This window comes from Myotis davidii, unplaced genomic scaffold, assembly GCF_000327345.1.
Source record: "Myotis davidii unplaced genomic scaffold, ASM32734v1 scaffold496, whole genome shotgun sequence".
NCBI classification, from domain to species: Eukaryota; Metazoa; Chordata; class Mammalia; order Chiroptera; family Vespertilionidae; genus Myotis; species Myotis davidii.
In genome coordinates, this window is record NW_006289398.1 from 1,278,505 (window position 1) to 1,300,677 (window position 22,173).

At 42.0% G+C, this 22,173-nt stretch overlaps 1 protein-coding gene across 1 annotated transcript in view; it reads right to left on the bottom strand.

The window, feature by feature from the left end:
• Nucleotides 1–22,173, bottom strand: part of WDR70 (WD repeat domain 70) — a gene marked incomplete at its 5' end in the record, with an annotated part of 225,358 nt that overhangs the window by 29,045 nt on the left and 174,140 nt on the right. The window contains 3 exons of the mRNA XM_006761792.2: nucleotides 13,442–13,580; nucleotides 16,641–16,725; nucleotides 19,441–19,540. Coding sequence (XP_006761855.1) covers nucleotides 13,442–13,580; nucleotides 16,641–16,725; nucleotides 19,441–19,540 — 324 coding nt within the window. The remainder of the gene's footprint in view (nucleotides 1–13,441; nucleotides 13,581–16,640; nucleotides 16,726–19,440; nucleotides 19,541–22,173) is intronic.

Sequence of the window (22,173 nt, forward strand, 5' to 3'; positions counted from 1 at the left end):
GATCATGCAGGGGGAACGAAGGGAAAAATATTTAACTGCAGCAGTGTTTGACTATATTCTGCGCAGTGAGAAAACCTGAAGTCATTTTCAAGGTCCACCATTCCTTACTACTTTTCAGTCAGGTCAACTTTCTAAGCTTTCTAAATCTCTGTTTTCCAGCTAATGAAAAGAAAATAGGACCCCATCAAGTTTCCTATCTACCTACACCAGGACTTTTGTGAGGATCAAATGAGATGAGGCATGGGAAAACGCTTCATAAACATTTGATTAAAGTGTAAAATGTCTGCACCTGGCTATAAAGTAAGTCATGTTCCTGAGCTGAATAAACTCCAAGGAGGCTAGTTGCTAGGGAGAGGAAGCCAAGCGTTGCTACATGATGTCAGTACCCAGCACCCACAGCCAACGTTCCGGGATGGATTGGGCTGTGGGCCACATTTTACACCATGGGGTCTCAGCAGCATTGGCTACAATTTGGTGAGCTGTCAATCCAGGGTGGTGGCGGGGCCGGTGTCCGACTTGGGAGAAGCTGAGTGTTGCTTTGTGGGCACCAGGTCTGCAGTGCCATTTATTGTTAAATGGCCTGTTGCTAGGGAGAGGAAGCCAGGCGTTGCTATGTGATGTCATTATCCGGAGCCCACAGCCACCATTTTTGGGCTGGGCTGGGCTGTGGGCCACATTTTGTTCCATGGGGTCTCGGCAGCATCGGCTGCAATTTGGTGGGCTGTTGCTCCGGAGTGATGGCAGGGCCTGTGTCCCACTTTGGGGAAGCCAAGTGTTGTTCCGTGGGTGTCAGGTCCATGGTGCTGTTTCTCTGTAAATGGCCAGTGCATGCCACAGTAGCTTCCATAATCTCCAAAAACTGGTAATAATCCAATGTCCTTTAAGGTAAACAAACTACCATACAGGAAACTACTCAGCAATACGCTATAGGAAACTACTGATTCACAGAAATGACCTGGATGGGTCTCAAAGGCATTCATTCTGCAGAAAGAAGGTGGTCTGAGGTTACACCCTGTCTGAGGGCACTTACAAGATGTTCCTGAGAAGGCAACACTACAGGGACGGAGAACAGATCAGTGAGGGCCGGGGTGGGAGTGGGGCGGGGGGACAGGTGAGAATGTGACTAGAGGGGAGCACAAAGATGTATGTGGGGGTGAGGGAACTCCTTCTGTCCTGATTGTGTCGATGGGACTCTGAGACTCTACTTGTATAAAAGGCACAGAACTGTACACTTTAAAAAGAGATCAATTGTACTGTGTGATTTTTTTTAAATAAAAAGAAGGAACCAGCACTAAACGAGTTCCTGTCATTTTCCCCTAACTAGAACAGTTTAAGACTCCATAAGGAAGGTATTAACAGTTAAAGCACCATGAAATGGACGGTTTCTCTTCTCTCTGCTCTCATGTGCCTGCAGATGGGCACTCGTCAAATCCTGATCACTACTGCCCTGGGACATCCATCACATGACACCTTTAGGGGCATTGAGGACGATAAGTGACTTCATCAAGCTGCCCTGCAGCCAGCCAGCCTTGGGCACTGCGAAGCTTAGTCAGCAGGGCATCTGGCTGGACTCCACTGACTGCGTAAACTGAGCTCTGGTATGTGTGCTGCTTACTTCAGGAAACCCCAAGAAAGGGCTCAGGAACCCAAATCATGATAACAGCAAAAATGCAATATTGTTTTTCATTTAGCCCAATGGCGTCTTTTTTTTTTCAGTGCTTAAAGAAAATACCGGTACAGAAAGTAGTACTGACTGATCTCCGTGCTTCTTGACTGTAAAACACTGTCCTAGCAGCCATGCTGGAAACTAGCTCTGGACCCAGGAAAGGGAGGTGCTAGAGAAATAACCATGTAACTTCTATATGGGCAGATTTCCACTTAAAAGCCACCATCACCTACTTACTCCCAGGTTCCCTATCAAATATTCATACACCTTAGAATCCAAGGATACAACCAGTGCTCACATACCCTGCTTTTCAGTTCTCAGTGAGCAAATGCTCCCTATACCTATGATGTACTGTCTTACCTCTTCACTGGGGGGAAATACATATTCTATTACACATAAGTATGTTCATCAGGATCTATCTAGAATGTGCACTATTTAATCTTCCCAAGAAAGTGGATTACAGTAAAATTTCATCCAGCTGATATCTCTCTATTCAAAATAATACATAATTCAAAGCAACTGCTATTCCCTGGTCAACCAGTTGCCTGATTGCTCTTTAATAAAAATCAGATAATGGAAAGTTAATTCAAAGCCTATTTTTTTCCATCCCCGTGTGCTACCCATTAAGAAGGTTTCACTGCATTTTAGAAGGCAGATAAATGCAAAGTACACTTTTTCTTTCAAGTTTATTTTCAGTTGGCATTTGGTCCGCCGATAGTTCAAGTCCCCTCTGTGTACCAGTCCTTGTGTAACCCTGACTGTGCAAGGGCACCCCCGACTCATTTCTAGAAAACTTCTCGAGAGGAGCAGCTCTGCCTGGCCTGGGACTGTATCAGGAAGACAGATCATTAGCCTATTCCCAATACAAACGGAAGAACAGATGAGCTCCTCACTTCCTCAGAGACAAGCTTTCCCAGGCATAGCTTCATTTGTTTGAAGTCCATTTTCAGGTTAGTTATATCTATATTCAAATGTAAAAACAAAGATACACTCCAAAGCCAATTCTGAGAACTTATGGAATATCCATTCATTTGAATGGCCTTTCTATTCTCCTACATATGCACAAATAACAGAAGACGACTGTAGTCTGAATGGTCAGCATGCTCCTTACACTTAAAAATCAGAAAAGTAGCTAGTTTCAGGGAGGTTCTATTACTCAGTGGCCCTGTTATACCCATTTACTTTTCCTCTTCAATCTCTTTGGATTTAAAATATCAATATTCTCTCCTAGTAAGAACACAAAAAATCTTTATTTGAAATAAAAGCGATAATATTTTCACTTTATATGGTATGCCATTTTATATGTTAATACAATTTTCTTGGACATCAAAATTTATTAATTTATATGTCACATCTGGGACTATTCTATGAGTGATGTGATTATATATGATATGTACTTTCTTAATGATCTTTTCTACATTCATCATCAATTTCTCAGACTTAATATATACTGTTTTTATAACCAGAAAAATGCAATTAAAATATAAAAAGCTAATCTGATAGTCCTCATTGAAATATATATATATATATATGAAGATTAGATCTTATAAGGTGAGAAAAAATAATGTAAATCAAGTTCTGTTCAGAACTTCACCTAATTAAATAAAGAAGAAAATGTAGTTGATATCTTCATGGAAATTTTTTCAAATACTAGTAAATCATTTTTTACACAATATGGACCTCACTTTCTCCTCAACATATGTAGTAGGCTATCTCTATAATCAGACATATGGATCTTAAATATAAATTTTCCCTTCTTCTGGTAAATATATAAACTGTAACTTAGTTAACATAATTTTAACAATAATTATCTATTTTTCATCCAATGCCCATAATAATATGGAGCATGAATACAGCTTGTAGTTAGTAAATAAATAAATAAATCTGATGTAAAAACATCTAGTTCTCCCTATCATTTAGGGAAAGGCCAGAGTAAACATTAACAACAATGAATTTTATTTCACTTTCCTCCATCTGATGAAGATGAAAATAACTGATAAAGTTGCGGGAAGACAAATCCAGAATATACACTTTCTCTAACTGTAGAGGTGGCTCCATGAAAAAAATTAGTAAGTTTTCAAACTGATAGAAGATTCCTAATACTTGACATTCTGAGTGGTTGTTTTAAAGAACACAAAGGGCAAAATCTAGATTTCATTTCTCATAGGAAGGGGATTGGCGCCTGAACAGGGACTGAGTTCGGGGGAACTGCAGTGGTCAGGTGAAAGGAGGCTCCAGTGAGGCACGCGCAGAAAGAAAAAGTAAAAAACTAAAAGTAAAGCTGAAAGCAAAAGTAAGATAAGGAGCCGAGGTTTGGAAATAGCTTGGTGTAAAACATGGGAAATTCAGAATCACAAGAAAAAATGTATATGTATCTATGCTTAAAGCTATGCTCAGAGCGCGAGGCTGTTCTGTAAGACAGCAACAGCTTCTTGATTTGTTAAATACTGTAAGTAAGACTTGCCCATGGTTTCCTGAGGAAGGAAAGGTAAATGTAGAAACATGGGAGAAGGTAGGGAAGCAACTTAGAGATTGCTATATAGCTGAAGGTCCAGAGAAAATTCCCATTTCTACCTTCAGTTTGTGGCCCCTGATTCGGGACTACCTAGAGCCCACTCCTGAAAAGGGGTGGATGAATGTGGCAGGTAATGTAAGACAGATAGTGGAAGGTGACCAGAGGCTTCTGACTCCACCTATACCTCCGGCACCTCCACTGCCTCTTCCAGTCCCTGGGGCTACCAGTCCTGAGGGGGAGAGCCCTCCGGATGATGTGCGTCCTCCCAAAAATGAACGAGAATTGGAGGAGGAGGAAGCGAGGGAACAACGCCGGCGGGACTGGGATGATGGGGGTCTGATGCAAGCATTCGGGAAGTTTACTGTTACTCATAAGCCTCTCCGGTCACCCCCTAAACAAGCAGAAACAGGAGTGGGGTCCCTGTCTCGACTCCAGCCGTCTCTGCATGTGGCCAGGCAGGCTGGGGAAGATACTTCAGGATTCAGTCTATCCCCTATATTTGAGCAGCCTGATCCTCAGAATCCAGGTCAGATGCTCCGTGGTCATCAGTCTATACCTTTTAAGACTTTGAAGGAGTTAAAAACTTCCTCTTCTATGTATGGACCAATTTCCCCTTTTGTGCTGGGGTTGCTAGATACAATATTAGAGGAAGCTATGGCTCCTGGTGATTGGAACACTGTTGCAAAGGCTTGTCTCTCACCTGGAGATTACTTACTATGGAAGTCTAATTGGGCAGAGCTTAGTATGGAACAGGCTAACAGAAACCAAGCTCATGGGGTACCCATTACAGTTGATATGCTCATGGGCACTGGACCTCATGGGGCTTTGCAGGCTCAGTTAGTATACCCCACGCAAGCTTATCAGCAGATAAATATTTGTGCCACCAAAGCCTGGAGGCAGCTGTCATGAAAGGAGAAGTCTTTAGACATAAGTAAGATTAGCCAGGGCCCTGAGGAACCATACCAGGATTTTGTGGCCCGCTTGTTGCAGGCTGTGGGCAGGGTGACTGACCCTGAGGCTGGAATGGTACTCGTGAAACAATTAGCTGTCGAAAATGCAAATAGAGTAAGTCAAGAGGCTTTACATCCCTACAGGAAGAATGGTACTGTACACGATTTTATCCGTGTTTGTAGTGACATTGAACCAGCCTATGTGCAAGGAGTGGTATTGGCTGCCGCGTTAAAGGAGGTATTGCAGGGAAAGAAAGGAGATGCTTTAACTGTGGTAAACTGGGACATGTTGCTAAAGACTGTAATGTTAGAAATGGAAGTCAAAAGGCTACGGAAAGTGAAAACAGGCAGCCTGGACTATGCCCAAAATGCAGGAGAGGAAAGCATTGGGTAAATGAATGCCGCTCCAGGATTGATATTAATAATTCAATACCCCATAGGCAGGGAAATTTCACACGGGGCCAGCCCCGACCCCACCAAACAGTAGGGGCCATATCCTTGACCCCACTTCAGTCTTTCCAGCCGGCTCAGTCCCAAAGTCAACCGTCCGAAGCCTTTACTGTACCACCCTGGGAAGCACAGGAATGGACCTCTATCCTGCCTCCCGGTATGTACTAACCCCGGAAATAGGGCCTCAGGCCATTGCCACGGGAATGTATGGTTCCCTTCCCATAGGCATCATGGGGCTAATTTTAGGGAGGAGCAGTTTAACATTGAAAGGGTTTCAAGTTCTCCCTGGGGTGATAGATCAGGACTATACTGGAGAAATTAAAGTAATGGCACAGACAATTAATACTATAATTCAGGTCTTACCAGAAACAAATATAGCACAAATTCTCCTTCTGCCCTACGACCCAGAAGGGCGGCCTTTAACTGGTCGGTCCGTGGTACAGCAGGCTTTGGGTCCAGCGACGCCGGTATACTGGGCAAGAATAGTCACGCAGGGCCAGCCTGAGTTAGAACTAAGGGTTAATGGGAAGCCTTTTTAAGGGGTTTATAGGTACCGGAGCTGATATGTCAGTCAACTGCTTTTAGACTTGGCCACAGGCTTGGCCTTTAAGCCCCACAGCTTCTGAATTACAAGGTGTAGGGCATGTTACTTAACCCTTGCAGAGTGCTCAACTCCTTCAATGGGAAGATCCAGATGGAAATACAGGCTATTTTCAACCTTATGTATTGCAACATTTGCCTATGGGGTCGGGAGATACTAGAGCAGATGGAGGTTTTAATAACAAGTCCCAGTTCCACTGTTACTTCTAATCAAATATTTCACCCCCAAAAGTGGGGAGGAAAGAATCAGCAAGAGAGGCACACATCTATCCCAATGTCCGTTCAAAATGGGAGGCATGGATTAGGTTACCAGAATTTTCAACAGGGAGCTTGATCATCTCTCCGACCCAGCATACAGCAGCTAAAATTACCTGGCTTACAGATACCCCTATCTGGGTTGATCAATGGACCCTATTAGGAGAAAAATTAAAAGCTGCACAAGAATTGGATCGAGTATTTAATGTACTCAGGGAGATCCGTCTCCGACATCCCCGCGCTGTTTGACAGAGGAAGCCAGGACAGTCCTCAGCATCAAAATGCTGCTGCCCTGCGCGAACAGTTACATATTTCTTAGGAGCAAGCTCGTCAAATTGTTAAACAGTGCACTCAGTGTGTAATTCATTGCCCTGTACAATCGTTAGGGGTTAATCCTAGGGGTCTTAAACCTAATCAAATCTGGTAAATGGATGTCACCCATGTCCCGGAATTTGGTAAACAGAGATGGGTACATGTTAATATAGATACCTGCTCCCGCTTTGTTTTTGCAACTCCCCAAACAGGGGAAAGCACCAAGCATGTAATCAATCATTGCTTAGCTGCCTTTGTGGTACTAGGACCTCCCTTAGAGCTAAAAACAGACAATAGACCCGCATATGCTAGTTCTGCTTTTTAGCACTTTTGTCAGCAATATCAAATTTGTCATAAAACTGATATCTCTTATAATCCTCAAGGTCAAGCAATAGTGGAAAGAGCCAATTGTACTTTTAGATACAATCACTAAAACAAAAAGGGGGAGACGGATGCTATGTGTCACCTCAAAACAAACTCAGTCATGCTCTTTATACCTTAATTTTTTGAATTGCGGTGCAGAAGGCCATACAGCAGGCAAAAGGCATTGGGCCTCCAGTACAATAGCCTCCGCCGGGTTGGCCCGATGGAAGGATGCACAAACTGGACGATGGTTTGGAACAGATCCAATAATGATGTGGGGCAGAGGTTGTGTTTGTATCTTTCCAGAAGGAGCAGCGCTGCCAATTTGGGTGCCAGAGCGTTACGTGCGTCATCACAATGGACCCAGAGAAGCTCCTTGTCCCTCCATTCAAAAGACTGAGAGTTGCCTCGATGACAGCAAAGAGGAAGAAAAAGAAAACGAAGGCTACACAAGCGGCCGAGGTGCCAACATGGGGTCAGCTGAAGAAGCTAACAACTGCGGCCCAGCAGATGGCAGAAAAGCAAGGAGTGGAAGCTACTCCTTCAGCCATGTTTATGGCTATGCTAGCATTGGTTAGCTGCCAGCCTTCTGTAAAGTCTAGCGCAGCCAAATCTGAGGACTCTGAGTAGATATAAACCAGCAGCAAAAGAAACTTTTATTTTGAAGAAATAGTTCGGAAAATGTTAGTTTGGTTTTGCATTGGCATTGCTTTGTTATTGTTTTATTAATAGCCAGAGTTTTGTTCTCTCTTGTTGCTGTATTACATTAATATTACTGTGGTTGTACTGTTAAATAGCCAGAAGCTATGTTTTAGTAATGCTGAATAATTTATCTAGAGCTTTTGATGATGTAAATAGAAGTGCTTAAAAACAAAAGAAAAGGGGGATATGTGGAGAGCGGCTACAGTGTTTGGACAGGTTCAAGCCTCGGACTAATAAGAGGGTACAGTCCTCTCATTGCCATGTGCTAGTCCCAGCTTGGAGGGCAGAGCCCTCCCAGCACAATGATAGCCAACAGCTATGGTTGTAAGCTTGAACCTATGGTCCAAACACGTGGCCCCATGTGCCTGAGTGATGTGGGCTTGCTAGAGTTCAGGTGCATGTAATTGAGTAGGATCAAAACTTACGAGAATGCTGTAAACATCTTGACCACGCCCTTACTTTGCCTTGTGGAATCTGGCTATAAAATACACAGCTTGTGGGCGCTGGTGCTGTGTCTCCCAGCAGCTTCCCACCCAGACCCAGATTTCTTCTCTTGTCTGTCTTTTCTCCATCCTTCACGGCCCCCTCTCAGGGTCACTGAACCAGGCTGAGCTCGCGTGGCACATAAGGTGCCCTGGGGCTGAGTATGCCATGGCCGTGCCAGCTCGCCACAGGGGATATTCTGGAAAATAAGTAAAAAGAGGCAACTATCTAATACATCCTTGTTCTTTGCTATCTATTCTCTTCAGTGCTTTAAAAAATGTTCCTCAAGATAATCAAATATTCTTTAGGTAATCGCAAATAATTTTTTTTCTTCCTTAAAAGACCTTTACTATTATATTTCTTATGTTGGCACTAGGATTCTCAATCAACTTGGAAATGCTAAAGGCACAGTAGTTGAAAATAGAGCAAATTGCCCTCCTCTGCCCTTCCCGTCAGCTACATCAGTTGTGTTAGACGCTATAGCTGTTTTAAAAATAAAGGTTTAGTTTTTCTCTTTCTTTTCCTCATTTTGTTCAGTCAATGTTCACAGAAACAGGGGTCCCCACCAAAGTACGTAAGCAAACAAACAAATCAGAAGAGAAGTCAGGATCCGGTGTGAAATTTCTGGCTTTTCTTTTCCACCTTTCTTCTCTTTGCCCAAGGAAATGCTCAGTGGATAGAGCGTCAGCCTGTGGACTGGGGGGTCCTAGGTTCGGTTCCGGTCAAGGGCACATACCTTGGTTGTGGGCACATCCCCAGTGGGGGTTATGCAGGAGGCAGCTGATCAATGTTTCTCTCTCATTGATGTTTCTAACTCTCTATACCTCTCCCTTCCTCTCTGTAAAAAATCAATTAAAAAATATATTTTTTTTTAAAAAGCATTTTCAGATTATTGTCAAAAGCAACTGAGGTAGAGAGGCCACCATCTTAAATAACACCAGGTCAAAACAACTTTATGGCACTATGCCTGGGCTAAAGTGTATAAATGGTAATATGCTTATCAATTGCATGAATTATAGCAGCTAAAAAGGAAATTCTATTAGCCACTCTGCAATAAATTATAGCTTGATTAAAAAAAAAGTTACTAAGCTAATAATAGTTTATGATGTTACTTAAAGCATTCCCTAAAAGAACAGGAATTTTGAAAAGGTTGAAAATTTTCCATGTTTCTTCTAAATAATTTTTTAAATTGATGCATCATCTTCAAATTATATTTTGTTTGTTTGTTTGTTTTTTAATATATTTTTATTGATTTCAGAGTGCAAGGGAGAAGAAGAGAGAGATAGAAACATCTATGATGAGAGGCAATCATTGATTGGCTGCCTCCTACACGCTGGATTGAGCCCGCAACCCAGGCATGTGCCCTTAACCGGAACTGAACCTGGGAGCCTTTGGTCTGCAGGCCGACGCTCAATCCACTGAGCCAAACTGGGTCAAATTATATTTTTTCCATTCTTTCACTCCTATACTTTTATCACAGAACATCTAAATAATAAAAGCATAATATGCTAATTAGACCAGATGTCCTTCCAGACGACCTTCTGGACAAAGCCAGGGCTGTGAGAGAAGCGCAGATCCAGGTGCCAGAGGGAAGCTGGTGCTGGCAACCGGGGGAAGGAAGGCCTACTGTTGCACAAATTTCATGCATTAGGCCTCTAGTAAGGCAATAAAAGCCTTTTACACAATATAAAAAGTCTGTCCCATCTTCCACAAAAACGGCAGTGAGGGTGTAAATTCAAGATTCAAGTTATATTCTAGAATTCATCATAGAGGCTAATCACACCACTCAAATCACAAAGAATTAGATATGTGAAGAATATGCACGTGTTTCCTTTAACTTAAGGAAACACAACGAAAACATCTAAAAAGAATTACAACAGAATTATGAAATGTGTATAAATAGCAAAAAGTTAAACATTTGCCATCTCTTACTGAAGAGAGTTGAGAATCTCAACATTGAACAGAGAGAAAAAAATTTCACGGCATATAACAATACAGATAGCAAAATTATAACCAGGTTTTTTTCTAAGTTTGTTTCAAAAATAAATATGGTAAGTATAATTGTTATATTTTTAAGAGCTGTTTATTGTGAAGATTGTAGGACAGTTATTAGTTATTAGGAAACTAACTACGTAGATTCTAATACTGCCGACTGAAAACAATGTTTGCCTCCATATACATGTTGAGCTTAGCATTCTAGAACATAACTATCTGGGAGTTTGTTTTGTTTTATAAGAGGGTGCACAAATAATACAATCAATCACACTTCACTGCAGTAAATGGATACATCTAGGACAGACCTAAGGCCACCCTGTGCCTCGCCATTAAGCACACCACTAAAGTGTCCACCCCTTACCCACCCCAAAGAATGCATTAGTTTATTTTCTCTCATTCTAAGAAGACTTAAAACTTGAGAAAACAGATCAAAGAGGCCGTTTAAAGTCTCTTTAACATACCATTCTACTATATAAACAGAAAACAATGTTGTCTGATGTTAACAACAATAAAAAGACAAACAAATCCTAAATCAATGATTTAAAAGGCCCCTGGAAGGTATGTGGTTTGTCCCTGTTTGAAGTTCTCTCTCATCATCTATCAAGATGGATCTGCAAATCTGCCAGTGGCTTTTCTAATTCAGCAGATGGTCTAGTAGTTGCTTCTGACCAGGCTCCTTTGTTTGCTCCTCTTCACCTGCTCATCCCTTAAATGTTCTGGCTTCCTAGGGCTCACTTTTTCTCTCCTTTGTGCCCTTTCCTTAATCTAACTCATCAACAAACAATATTTTTTGAAAATATATTTTTATTGATTTCAGAGAAGAAGGGAGAAGGAAAGAGGGATAGAAATATCAATGCACGCCTCACACTGGGGATCGAGCCTGCAACCCGGGCATGTGCCCTGACCGGGAATCAAATTGTGACCTCCTGGTTCATAGGTCGACACTCAACCACTGAGCCACACCAGCTAGGCAGCAACCAACATTTTAACTATGAATTATAAATGCTTCTCCCAAAACTGTCTTCTTTCTCTTAAGCACCAAACTCATCCACCCATCCACCCAGACATCCTACCCAGACATCCTACAGGTACTTCAGGTTCAACATACCCACAACAGAACTCACTGTCTTTCTTCAAAAACCTGCTTCCTTTCTTTTCTTTTCTTTTTTTAATTTCTCAGAACACTGATCCAGTCTCCCAAGTTATAAACTTCAGCATTCATATATAAATTACATCGAATATTATAAATCTAACCTTCACACTTCAGAAAAAATTAACTGTTTTAAAACCCTAGAACTGTTCTAAAACCCAGTGCCATTCCTTAGCTTTAAAAAAAAAAAAAAAGCCAGACACAATGTCACCTTCTTGTTATAGTGTCTAAGGTCCGTTTGCTTTTCCATCTCTCGATACTTCTCTCCTGCATCACTCTCCAAGGACACCTGGGCTCCACAATATACATTACTCACCTCCATTCCCAAATATAGTCATCCTTCCAGGGGTGGAGGGGGATTGGTTCCAGGACCCCTGCCCCCAACACCAACATCCACAGATGCTCAAGTCCCTTTCATAAAATGGCATGGTATTTGCACACCCTCCCCTATATGTTAAACCATCTCTAGATTACTTGTAAAACCCAATACAATGTAAATGCCATGTAAATAGTTGTTATAATGAAATGTTTGGGGATCAACTTTCTGCAAATTTTTAGAATATTTTCAACCCAAGCTTGGTTGAATCCACAGTTCCAAAACCCATGGATACCAAGGGCCGACTTTATATCATTCACTCATTCACTGTATATCAGACACTCTTCTAAACACTGAGGATGTCACAGTGAACAAAACTGACAAAATTTGTGCCCTCCTGGGCTTATACATCCTGGTGGCAGGAGACAGACAAAAGCAAACAAATATACAATGGATGAGATGGTGGTAAGCGCTATGGAAAAAAAGATCTATCTAGAAAAGCAACACGGAGCTACACAGCAGACAGCATGTTCTGTGCACTACAGAAACCCAGCACGCCTTTAAATGTGTGATCATACTCCTGCACCCCTCAATTTATTACATTACCACTTAACTTACAATTTAAAAACACAATACCATGAATAAGACTGAAATGCACAATCATTGAGAGGCATAACAGAATAGCTCAATTATAATAATTTTATTTCTTGAGATTAAAGTTGATAGAATCAAGAGTGTTTTTCTTTAATTCTACTGTTTTAGTTGGCTCTTGGATGCACCCAAAAAAAGTATTATTAGTGCTGGCACACTTCAAATGATGTCATGAGATTAGATCTATAAAACTTAAGTACTCATCTAGAATCGGTCTCATTGTTATTTCTATATTGTCTAACTATACCATGGTTGCAAATGTAGGCCTACAATTAAGACTCCAAAGTAATGCTAGAATATTAGAGACAGAAGCTTTTTACTGGTGATTTTAAAACAGTTGTTCAATTGTCTGAATCATTTAAGTGCTTAATATGTCTCAAATGTTTACAAAGAGCTAAAACAACTGGAGAAACCTACATAAGAGCACTGTTTAAGATATATGATATTTCTAAAGAATCTGAGAATCTTCACTGTTATCATATTACTAGAGGCCCGATGCACGAAATTCGTACAAGAGTAGGCCTTCCTTCCCTCGGCTGCCAGCACCGGCTTCCCTCTGGCACCCAGGACCAGGTTTCCCTCCAGTACCCAGGACCCGGGCTTCTCTCCAGCAGCCAGCAGGCACCGGGAACCAGGCAGGCTTCCCTCGCAGCCCGGGCTTTGTCCAGAAGGTCACCCAGAAGGATGTCCGGAAGGACACCTGGTCTAATTAGCATATTATGCTTTTATTATTATAGATATCATGTTCATTCTCAGGTCATGAATGAATGAATGCTGGGATTATAGTGCTCATATTAATCTGTAAAGAAAACTAAAGCGGTTTTTTTGAGTTGTATAAGTTAAATCTGAAATGTCTTAAATTTCCAAATAACTAAACAGAAATTAAGTTCATTGTGATGAAGAAAAAAGTAGCTACTATTGCACTGAAAGGGGCCTGGGCTTATGTTCTATTTTAAAACAAAACAAAACAAAAAACAGCTAACAGGCAAATCTCACTTCATTCTCAAGGCTTGGAAAGAGAAAATCTACATACCGCATCCGTGATGTCTATTTCATACACCCTCTGGAAAGTCCTGCGCTCAAAGAAAACGAGTTTGCCGCTGCCACATCCCCTTTGAACAGATGTGCCGGTTACTATGAGTTTATCATCTGGACTGAAACAGCAGTCAGTCCTACAGACAAAAAGAGTGTGTAAGTATAAGCTTATGACTCCACAATAGTGCAGCAATATTGTGTGAATTAAATAAAATATAAGCAAGGTCACTGTAACAAGAGGTGACTCTTAAATAGGACTTACAACAAGTCAAGCACTTAAATTAATTCACTTAATCTTCACAAGAATCCTATGAGGTAGCCATTATTATCCCCATTTTACTGATGAGGAAACTGAGGCAGGAGGAGATTAAATAAACCTTGTCCAAGATCACAAAAGTAAGTGGTGCCGTTGGGATTCAAACTTAGGCTGTCTGATTCCAGAATCTTTGCTTTGAACTAGAGTTTGGGAAAAACTCCATGTAGACATCGACAGTATCTGTATGCAAACAGACATGGTATGACTAATGTCTAAGCAGTGATTACTTTGACCAGTTTTAGAGTATTTTTCACCACCACCACTGCTGCAATACTTTGAGTTTTGCCCAGTCGAGTACCATAAAATGAGGAGCAGGCTGCTCAGCTGGAACCTAATTGTTGACTATGATGCCCAGTGCACGACATTCATGCACTGGGGGAGGGGGATCCCCCTTCAGCCCAGCCTACCCCCTTTAGCAGTCTGGGAGCATTCGGGGGATGTCCGACTGACAGGTTAGGCCCATGGTCGGCAAACTGTGGCTCACGAGCCACATGCGGCTCTTTGGCCCCTTGAGTGTGGCTCTTCCACAAAATACCACGTGTGGGTGCGTACATACAGTGCGATTGAAACTTCATGGCCCATGCACAGAAGTCGGTATTTTCTGGAAGAGCCACACTCAAGGGGCCAAAGAGCCACCTGTGGCTCACGAGCCACAGTTTGCCAAGCCGCAGTTTGCAGACCACTGGGTTAGGCCCATCAGTCGGACATCCTTAGTTCTGCCATGGAGATGGGAGAGGCTCCCACCACGCCCACTGCACTCACCACCCATCAGCCCAGCTTGTGGCTGAGCAGCACACCCGCTGTGGGAGCGCACTGACCACCAAGGGGCAGCTCCTGAGTTGAGAGTCTGCCCCCTGGTGGTCAGTGTGCGTCGTAGTGGCCAGTCATTCCACCATTCGGTCTATTTGCATATGTTCTGCCATGGAGATGGGAGAGGCTCCCACCACGCCCACTGCACTCACCACCCATCAGCCCAGCTTGTGGCTGAGCAGCACACCCGCTGTGGGAGCGCACTGACCACCAAGGGGCAGCTCCTGAGTTGAGAGTCTGCCCCCTGGTGGTCAGTGTGCGTCGTAGTGGCCAGTCATTCCACCATTCGGTCTATTTGCATATTACCCTTTTTTCATATAGGACTAGAAGCCCGGCAAGCCCCACCCACCCGTGCTGGTCTTTGGTCATTACGGCATTAGGGCCACAGGCCTTTTATAATATAGATTATGTTCATTACACCGTGCTAAACTCTGGCCTGCTGTGGAATCATCGTGGCTTCTCCGATCACTGATCAAAGGCGGCCCAGTTCTCCAATCCAGGGCCTGGGGGCAGGGCAAGGGCAACCCTGGGGACAGCCCTTGCCCTGCCTCCTGGCTCTTGCCTGCCACCTAGGTTTCCAATCACTGTCCTTCCCCTTTCACCTCCCATCATTGTGCCTACGTACGCAAATTAACTGCCATCTTTCTTGGCAGTTAATTTGCATATCGCCCTGATTAGCCAATGGGAAGCGTAGCAAAGGTACGGTCAATTACCCTTTTTGTCTTTTATTAGATTAGATAGTCATTGTGATATCGTGGCTTTGGTGCAGGAAGAGAAAGCCAGGCCATTGAAACAGAATAAACACATCTATAATATCACTGTCCTTCCCCTTTCACCTCCCATCATTGTGCCTACGTACGCAAATTAACTGCCATCTTTCTTGGCAGTTAATTTGCATATCGCCCTGATTAGCCAATGGGAAGCGTAGCAAAGGTACGGTCAATTACCCTTTTTGTCTTTTATTAGATTAGATAGGTCTTGTTATTAGAGGTCTAGCCACTGGTTGGGAATAGTGTAAGTCATGATCCAAACAAGTTATGTAGTTAGCATTACCTGTAGCAGGCGTAATAGCTCCAAAAAAACCTCATCAACTATTAATCCATGTTTGTCCATCTGTTTGTCTTAACAGATACATGCCGTGGGCAACAGACCACGTTAGAGTTAGTGCTGTTGTCACACAGCATCCTGCACCTGATGCTCCCCTTACCTCCATGTCTCTATGCTGGTCATTACTTAATACAGAGGTGAAATTTTATTTCTACCAAAATTGGAAATTTTGTTAAGGCACCAACTGTAGGGCATGGAGGTCAAATTCCACCTCAGCTGCCTAAGAAAAATACCTTAAATGCCTCACTTGTCAACTTAGTAAGATAGAGATAACAGTGTTCAGCTACCCACAGCAAGATGGTCTGAACAAATCCAGGTAAATGATGATAAGAAATTGGGCCTGAACAGTGTGGCTCAGTGGTTGAGCATCAACCTATGAATCTGGAAGTCACGGTTTGATTCCCGGCCAGGGCACATACTTAGGATGCAGGCTCTGATCCCCAGTGGAGGGTGTGCAGAAAGCAGCCAATCAATGATTCTCTCTCATCATTGATGTTTCTATCTCTCCCTCCCTCTCCCTTCCTCTCTGAAAGCAATAAAAATATATGTAAAAAAGGGAAATGGTATATAATAATGCTTACTAACTATAAAAACTCGCTTTGATGATAAAAAGTTTAAATTGTTAGAAGACAACAAAAATGTAGGCTTACCCTGTCATTTATACAATATTAAGAGTACAATTCAATCCCTTAAAGTATTTTTACTACCCAAAGACCTATGCATGCATCCAATATATATATACACAAACACTTGAACAAACGTCATCACAACCTCAAAGTTTTACAGTCTGAAGAATGTGCAAAATGAAAAGGAAAAATAAAATGCATTTTTCAAAACACCATCTCAATCACTCTTCAAATCCCTTTTCTAGAAGATCTAAAAGACATATATAAATTAACACAGAGGTGAATAATTTCTTTTCTATTCTCTTATGCTTATCAAATATTAAGAATATGCTACTTACATTGGAAACATGGTGGGAAGACCCGAGGCTGAAAAAAGTGGCTTATTAAACTGTCGGATGTCCCATAATTTTAATGTATCATCACCTGATAGTGGAATAAGAAGAAGAAAAAAGGGCAGAGTGAATTGTACAAAAAAGAACTCATTCCCAGCTTAGAGTTTGTAAACTTAGTGCACAGCCATCGGAAGGGAGAGAAGGGGAGGAAGGGAGGAAGGAGAGGCCATGGGCATGTTTTCCTTTTTTAACTGTTTGGGGAGCTTGAAAGTGGTAGTTGCGAGAACAGTAGAAGATATATGATAATGCACTGGCCGTCTAGAAATTCCTTTCCAGATGGCTGCAGCATCTGTAGGTAGAAGGAACCCTGGAGAATCCACTCTAAGGAGTGATTTCAGAGCAGATGGTAGTTCCCTGTGGTAGACTTGAGCACAACCTGACTTCTTAAGAGGATATCAGTTTAACAACCATCAGGACTGAAAATAGCTCAACTCACATCAGATTCTTTATCCCTCGAGTGTGTATGTGAAGCTATCCATGAACATTAATGAAGGGAGAGCCATGGGCCTACCTCCTCTCCAGCCCAACTGGACCTGTGGCTATCATTCTTCTTTGCCGGGGAGTACTACTCCAAGCTATATAAAGTTACAATGAATATTCTTTTTAAGAGTCGCTTTTTTATATTTCTATAGGGCTACTAACTAATTCCTGACCATAACGAAAGCCAAAACCCATATAAGTAACATCTTTGCTGTTCTTTCTCCCCAGTGTCCACAGCTGAGACCTGCCTCAACCCCTCGGGTCCAATCCGGAATCAGGATCAGGTGCAAGCGAGGTGAGTGGAGAGTTCAATAAAAATCCCCACTCTCCACAGTGACCGTTCCTCTGAGACCCAACTTAGGCAGGTGTGCTAATCCTCAACAGGCTAGACTGGGACCCGCTTGCATTAGAAGAACTTTGCAAAACTCACCTTTTGCTTCAGTCTTTAAAAAAGGTTACAGATTTTTCCTCATAATTTTCAATCAGTAAGAAAACATCCATTAAACAGTTTAGCTAACCTGGCAGCTAGTAGGAGCACCATACAACACCCTGGGGACTATGGTGAATAGACTTCCATCTGCCATATTGTAGATGCCCAGGAAGGGAAATGATGGAATACAACACACATGCTGTGTCGACAACTGCTTGTTACCCAATAGTTACTACAGGATGGTAGGGGGTGGTAAGAATTATCACCAAAATGACTGACTGAAATAGAATCCATCCTACACTTCTAAGGGAGTGATTATCAACTGGGTGGAGGCTGGCCTATTTGACAAGAAAGTGAATTGTGCAATAAAGAATTTTCAAACTATGCTCCCTTCTAATTTATTCCCTCTTTCCTCCCCACTCTGCCTTGGAGATTTGGGTATACCACTCTAAAAAGGCAAGAGTGAATGTGAGGATTTTTAAGTAGAGCATTTATCATTTAAAAAATCTTCCCAAGGATTCAGAAACCCTCTTGGGGTAAGAACCACTGTTTATAAGTAAAGAGTATATACAGTTTTACTTAAGAGTTATCTTAGGACTCAAGTAGCAGTTTAGAATAGATGGACCAAAATACATATTTTATACAGACCCACCTTTGCCATGTATACCATAAATAGGAAATACAGGCACATGTATTTTTTTTACTTAGTTTATTTCTGTGAGTGGTGTAATGGATAAAGCTTCTTTGGAGAAAAGGGACTCTGAATGGAATTCCTGGGGGTAAAAGGACCTGGCCTAGTTAAACTGGGGAGAGAGCTGTGCAAGTCGCATCTCCTCTTCACGTCCACCACCCCTAACCCAGGCTGTAAACTCTCTCAGGGAAGGAGCCCTGTGCATGATGCTCACAGTGTATACTCATCACCCAGCATGATGCTAGCTCAGAGCAGTCGTTCAATATATAGTAGCTGAGTGAGTGAGTGAATGACCGCGTGTAGTGCTGCCAGACTAATCTGGCCCACAGAATAAAGACTAACTCCTTGACGTCATATTTTGGGGCATCTGTAGCATGGCTCCAACCTACTGACCCTGCTGTTTCTTTTTTCTCCCCACAAATGGGCCTACGTCCCCAGTCATGTCCTATGGAGGTATTGGGGAGGTCCACAATGCTTTGCTCATAAGCTGCCCTCACTATTCTCTTATTTCTGTCTATCAATGCACAGCTTATCCTTGTGAGAAAGATTTAGCAAAAAATTAGAAACAACCTCTATTCAACCATACGAGTGTAGTTGAATACAATATGACCACGAAGAATTATGTAACTATTAAAAAATAACATCCAGGTATCCAACCTTTGTGTGTGTGTTTTTTTAATTGAATTGAGTAGGCTTCTTTGAAGAAAAGGGAATCTGAATGAAATTCCTGGGAGTAAAAGGACCTGTACTGGTTAAACGGCGGGGGGGGGAATTAATGGTCAGCAATAAAGATCTTGAAATACCAGACCCAGAATTATAAAATGGTATAAAAATATAGAACTCCATGTACAAAATTCCATAAGGTAGAGGCAAAGTCATCCTTGGAGACTTCACTCATAAGGAATTTGAAGCTAAAATAAAAACTTAGGCACAAAAGTACATATTTTCTAAATTTTACTTGATACCTTTATATAAAATAATATTGCCAGGATGAGCATGCATTTTAATGAAAACAATCAAACTGGCAAAGGTGCATTAGCCAAAACTAGCTTTACTAAGTGCCAGAATATTAGTGCAAATTTGTTGGAGTTAAATATGATCATTTTATACATAGAAACACATCAAAAAGCAAGTTTTTAACCTACCTCCACGAGAGGCAAGGACAGTACCATCATAGGAAAAAGCCACGCAAGAAGTGTCTGTACCCGGGCCATGAGCCTGTTTGTAGTGGAATTTAGGATGAACCTGTTAGAGAAGAAAGCAAAGTGTTAACATCTCATCTGAATTCAGATGAGAATATTTTTCTGGCAAGAATATTTCACTTTAGCCCTGACAGGTTGCTCAGTGGTTAGAGTGTTGGCCCAGGGACTGAAAGATCTCAGGTTCGATTCCTGTTCAAGGGCACGTACCTTGGTTACAGGCTTGATCTCTTGCCCCGGTAGGGATGCAAACAGGAGGCAACCAATCTCTCTCACATCAATGTTTCTCTCCTCTCCCCTCCCCTCTGCTCTCCCTAAAAATATCAATGGAAAAAATATCCTCGAGTGAGGATTAAAAATACACATATTTCACTTTATCATCCAGAAAATGATATACATCCATCTGCATGTAAAATATTAATGTCACCTGATTATGGTTTTCTTTATTCTGGGGGGAAAAATGTTTCAAAAAGCTTTTCAAAACATCCAATTGCTTTAATAAGAGGCAAAAAAAAGAGATAAGGTACCTGGCTCATGTGGGTCAGTGGTTGAGTATCAACCCATGAGTATCAACGGTTTGATTCCTGGGTCAGGGCACATGCCTGCGTTGTGGGCTCAATCCCCAGAAGGTGGCGTGCAGGAGGCAGCCAATCCATAATTCTCTCTCATCATTGATGTTTCTATCTCTCCCTTTCCCTTCCTCTCTGAAATAAATAACAATATATTTTTTAAAAAGAGAGAGATAAGTCTCAGTAGAAGATATTTCCCAGACTACCTTAGTAAGCTCAGAGCAACTAAAGAAAACCACAGCCCCTGACTTTTCGTTTTATACTTACAAAGCATATTACATAGTCATTGGGGCCATTTCTTACAGTTATTTGAAAGTAAATATAAATAAAAATCACACCTGAACATACTATTTATTACATCGAAATATCACTGTATGCCTAGTAGACAGACACTGCACGTGGCTATGAGGCTTGAACCATCTTTAATGTGCCTGCAGGATGATGCTGTTGTCGGTGATTATGTCGATGATGACAGCTAACTAACCCTTTCACAATGGTTATTATATCCTAGCCACTGTATGCCTTTTTATCTTGGCTATTTAATTCTCACAACCACTCTACACCACAGGTTCTACCATTATCATTTCCATTTTACTAAAGCACAGAGACTTGAGTACCTTGTCCAAAGTCACACAACTAGTGAGCGGCACTACATTACGCTCCTCTACTAAAGTATGTTAGTAGTCTTTTTAATTCCAATGTCGCTTCTAACACAGACTTATAAAAGTAACTCTACTACACTAATCTTGCCACTCAGTTATCATTCAGTAACCAGAACAGGATTTTTAGGCATTTAAAAGATATAGGAGGGACAATGACAAAGACTATAGTGTTGGCTGGTTACTGCTAAGTCACAAGGATATCCCGCAGAGAGATAATGAGAAACGAGGGTCAGTAACAGTTAAAGACTAAGTGGGAGAAGACAAGGGCCACTTCAGTTGCTTCCAAAGGACTGCAGTGGAAGAGCAGGCACAGCTGAGCAACAAACAAGAGAGCTCTGGTAGTGGATTTATAGAGCTCCGGAGACATTTGAACGCTCAGCAAGGCAGGTCTGGTATTCTGAGGTCAGGGCTCTCGCTGGGAAAACTGGAGACCCTGGAACATAAGGAGAGGATATTTGGACAGACGCCCATAACATGCTGGATCTGCAGACCCCCTGCAACACTCATGGCTGACAGAGGTGGCCCGCTCCTGACTAGTAAGAGCACTTTCCAACGTATGAAGAAGTGGAAAATTGGGTCTCTGAATGGTTTGCCTCAAAACAAGAAAAGTTCTATTGGAACGGTATCCACAAATTACTTAAAGATGGGGGAAATGTGTAGCTAGTGATGGACATTACTTTGAATAAAGCACTTTTGATGTTTCTCTTGAAATTACTGTGTTTTCTTTGATTAAAAAATCCACATTATTACCTGGTACACCTACTATAAAGGCGTATACATTGGGACTTGCCCTCTTGCTGCTTTTGGAACCCAGCCACCTTGTGAAACACACAAGCTAGCTTCCTAGATAACTAGTCATGTGCCCAGTCATCCTTGTAGCACCAGCTGACATTCAGCCAACAGCCAGACATTGGGGGAGGCCATCCTAGACCATCCAGTCCCGACTTAGCTGTTAGTTAACTGCAGATGCCATAGAGACCCCTGGAGAAATCAGCCAAGCCAGTTCAGACCAGAAGTACTGCCCACTGATCACAGAATCATAAAAAATAATAAATGCTTGGTGTTTTAAGCTACTAAGTTTTAGGGTAATTTCTTATTACCCTAAAAGTTAACTAATGCAACATATATAAAGAATGTGGGCCTGGCCACGGTGGCTCAGTGATTGAGCATCAACTTATGAATCAGTAGGTCACGGTTCAATTCCCAGTCAGAGAATATGCCCAGGTTGCGGGTTTGATCCCCAATTGTGCAGGAGGCAGCCGATCAATAATTCTCTCTCATCCTTGATGTTTCCATCTCTCTCTCCCTCTCTCTTTTTCTTTGAAATCAATTAAAAAAATTAAATAAAGAATGTAAATAGTGCCTAACAGACAGTAAACATTGTGTTAGTGTTTGTCCCTATTATAAGTTGGATGATACTACAGGAGCACTAATAAATTTTTAAGAGA